This window comes from Colobus angolensis, unplaced genomic scaffold, assembly GCF_000951035.1.
Source record: "Colobus angolensis palliatus isolate OR3802 unplaced genomic scaffold, Cang.pa_1.0 Scaffold44, whole genome shotgun sequence".
In the NCBI taxonomy this organism is placed as follows: Eukaryota; Metazoa; Chordata; class Mammalia; order Primates; family Cercopithecidae; genus Colobus; species Colobus angolensis.
Genome location: NW_012117821.1, coordinates 6,631,677 through 6,633,540, shown reverse-complemented (window position 1 = coordinate 6,633,540; position 1,864 = coordinate 6,631,677). Strand labels below are relative to the sequence as shown.

At 46.2% G+C, this 1,864-nt stretch overlaps 1 protein-coding gene across 1 annotated transcript in view; it reads left to right on the top strand.

Moving 5' to 3' along the window:
- INA (internexin neuronal intermediate filament protein, alpha) overlaps positions 1-1,864 on the top strand; it is a 28,910-nt gene that overhangs the window by 8,142 nt on the left and 18,904 nt on the right. The window contains exon 3 of the mRNA XM_011957424.1: positions 1,353-1,477. Within this exon, the coding sequence (XP_011812814.1) occupies positions 1,353-1,477 (125 nt within the window). The remainder of the gene's footprint in view (positions 1-1,352; positions 1,478-1,864) is intronic.

Sequence of the window (1,864 nt, the reverse complement as noted above, 5' to 3'; positions counted from 1 at the left end):
TCTTGGCTCACTGCAACCTCTGCCTCCCGGATTCAAGCAATTCTCCTGCCTCAGCCTCCCGAGTAGCTGGGATTACAGGCGCTTGCCACTGCACCCAGCTAATTTTTGTATTTTTAGTAGAGACGGGGGTTTCTCCATGTTGATCTGGCTGGTCCCGAACTCCCAACTCCAGGTGATTCTCCTGCCTCAGCCTCCCAAAGTGCTGGGATTATAGCTGTAAGCCACCAAGCCCAGGTGAACTGAATCTTCTATGACAAGGTGTCAGCCATGTAAAGACTGACATTTTAGATAGAGGACATAACAAGCCTAAAGAGCCTGGGACAGCAATGAACTTGGTATAGTTAAGGAGCAAAAGAAAAGACCAGGCTGGGCATGGTGGCTCACACATGTAATCTAAGCACTTTAGGAGGTAAAGGCAGTAGTGTCTCTTGAGGCCGGGAGTTTGAAACCAGCCTGGACAACAAAATAAGACCTCATCTCTACAAAACAAAAATTGTTTTTAATTACCCAGGCATGGTAGTGCACACCTGTTAGTCCCAGCTGCTTGGCGAGGCTAAGGCAGGACGATCACTTGAGCCCAGGAGTTTTGAGGCTGCCAGTGAGCTGTGATCACACCAGTGTACTCCGGCCTAGGCAACAGAGCAAGACCTTGTCTCAAAAAAAAAAAAAAAAAAAAAATTCCTTCTGGCTGCTCAAGGACTATAAATATATAAATACAAAGCAATTTCTCTTCCATGCCTTGGTTTTTAAAAAATTCTGTGGAGTATTTCTGCTTTCTCCTTACCTATACTGTAAAATGCTCTCAGTAAAGTGACTGATTAGCAGGCTTCTAGGAAATCATCAAAATGAATGGAGGCGGAGAGGTCTTGCTAGAACGCTCTCTGTGCTTTCCACAGTTGGAATTTTCTGAATCTAAGCTGCTAAACTGAGGCTTTGGGTTTTGGAAAGCACATGCTATAACAGAGGTTTTTTTTTAGCAGCAATACAATAAGCAAGGGAGGGATGGTAAGTGTAAAAAAAAAAAAATCATCTCCATGTTCAGTTGAGACCTATATGCCTTGTGGCTATTCTGAAAAGGGCAGGTGTTCACTTGCCCTTTGGGTAAAAGTTTCCAGTCCTCACCATGACTTCAGATCTCCTGGGGACCTTTATGAAAAAAATGCAAATGCTAGGACCCCACCCCAGAACCAGTGAATCTGGATCTGGGCTCAGGGACAGGCCTGGATATGAGCAAGTTATAAGTTCAGTAGGTGGTTTTAATGTGTAGTCAGGGTTGGGAATCCTTGCCTTCTGGAAATCCTGAGGAACTTCAGCTGGTTTGGCCTAACTATTTTGGATATGTTACTTTTCAGGATAGCATTGGGCAGCTGGAGAATGATCTGAGGAACACCAAGAGTGAGATGGCACGCCACCTTCGGGAATACCAGGACTTGCTCAATGTCAAAATGGCTCTTGACATTGAGATAGCAGCTTACAGGTACTGCAAAGGGCCTGCTTACCCAACTAAATCCAGTCACCTAGGGGCAATACTGCCCAAATAAGTGGGTCTAGTCTCTCTGGCTTCTGACTGGTGAGGGAGGGAAGAAGGGCATCACTGGCCCCTTTCAGCTGAGCTGACCGCTCCGTCCCTCTACTTAGATATAATCCAGCTCCATCTTACTAGTCCCAGAGTATTCTGTGTACCTCTGAAAGGATTTAAGGGGATAATGTGAGTACACAGAGGTTAAAATAGAAACCCATGAGACTCGTAACTTTAAAAATAGGGTTTGGGGGCCAGGCACGGTGGCTCAAGCCTGTAATCCCAGCACTTTGGGAGGCCGAGACGGGCGGATCACGAGGTCAGGAGATCGAGACCATCCTGGCT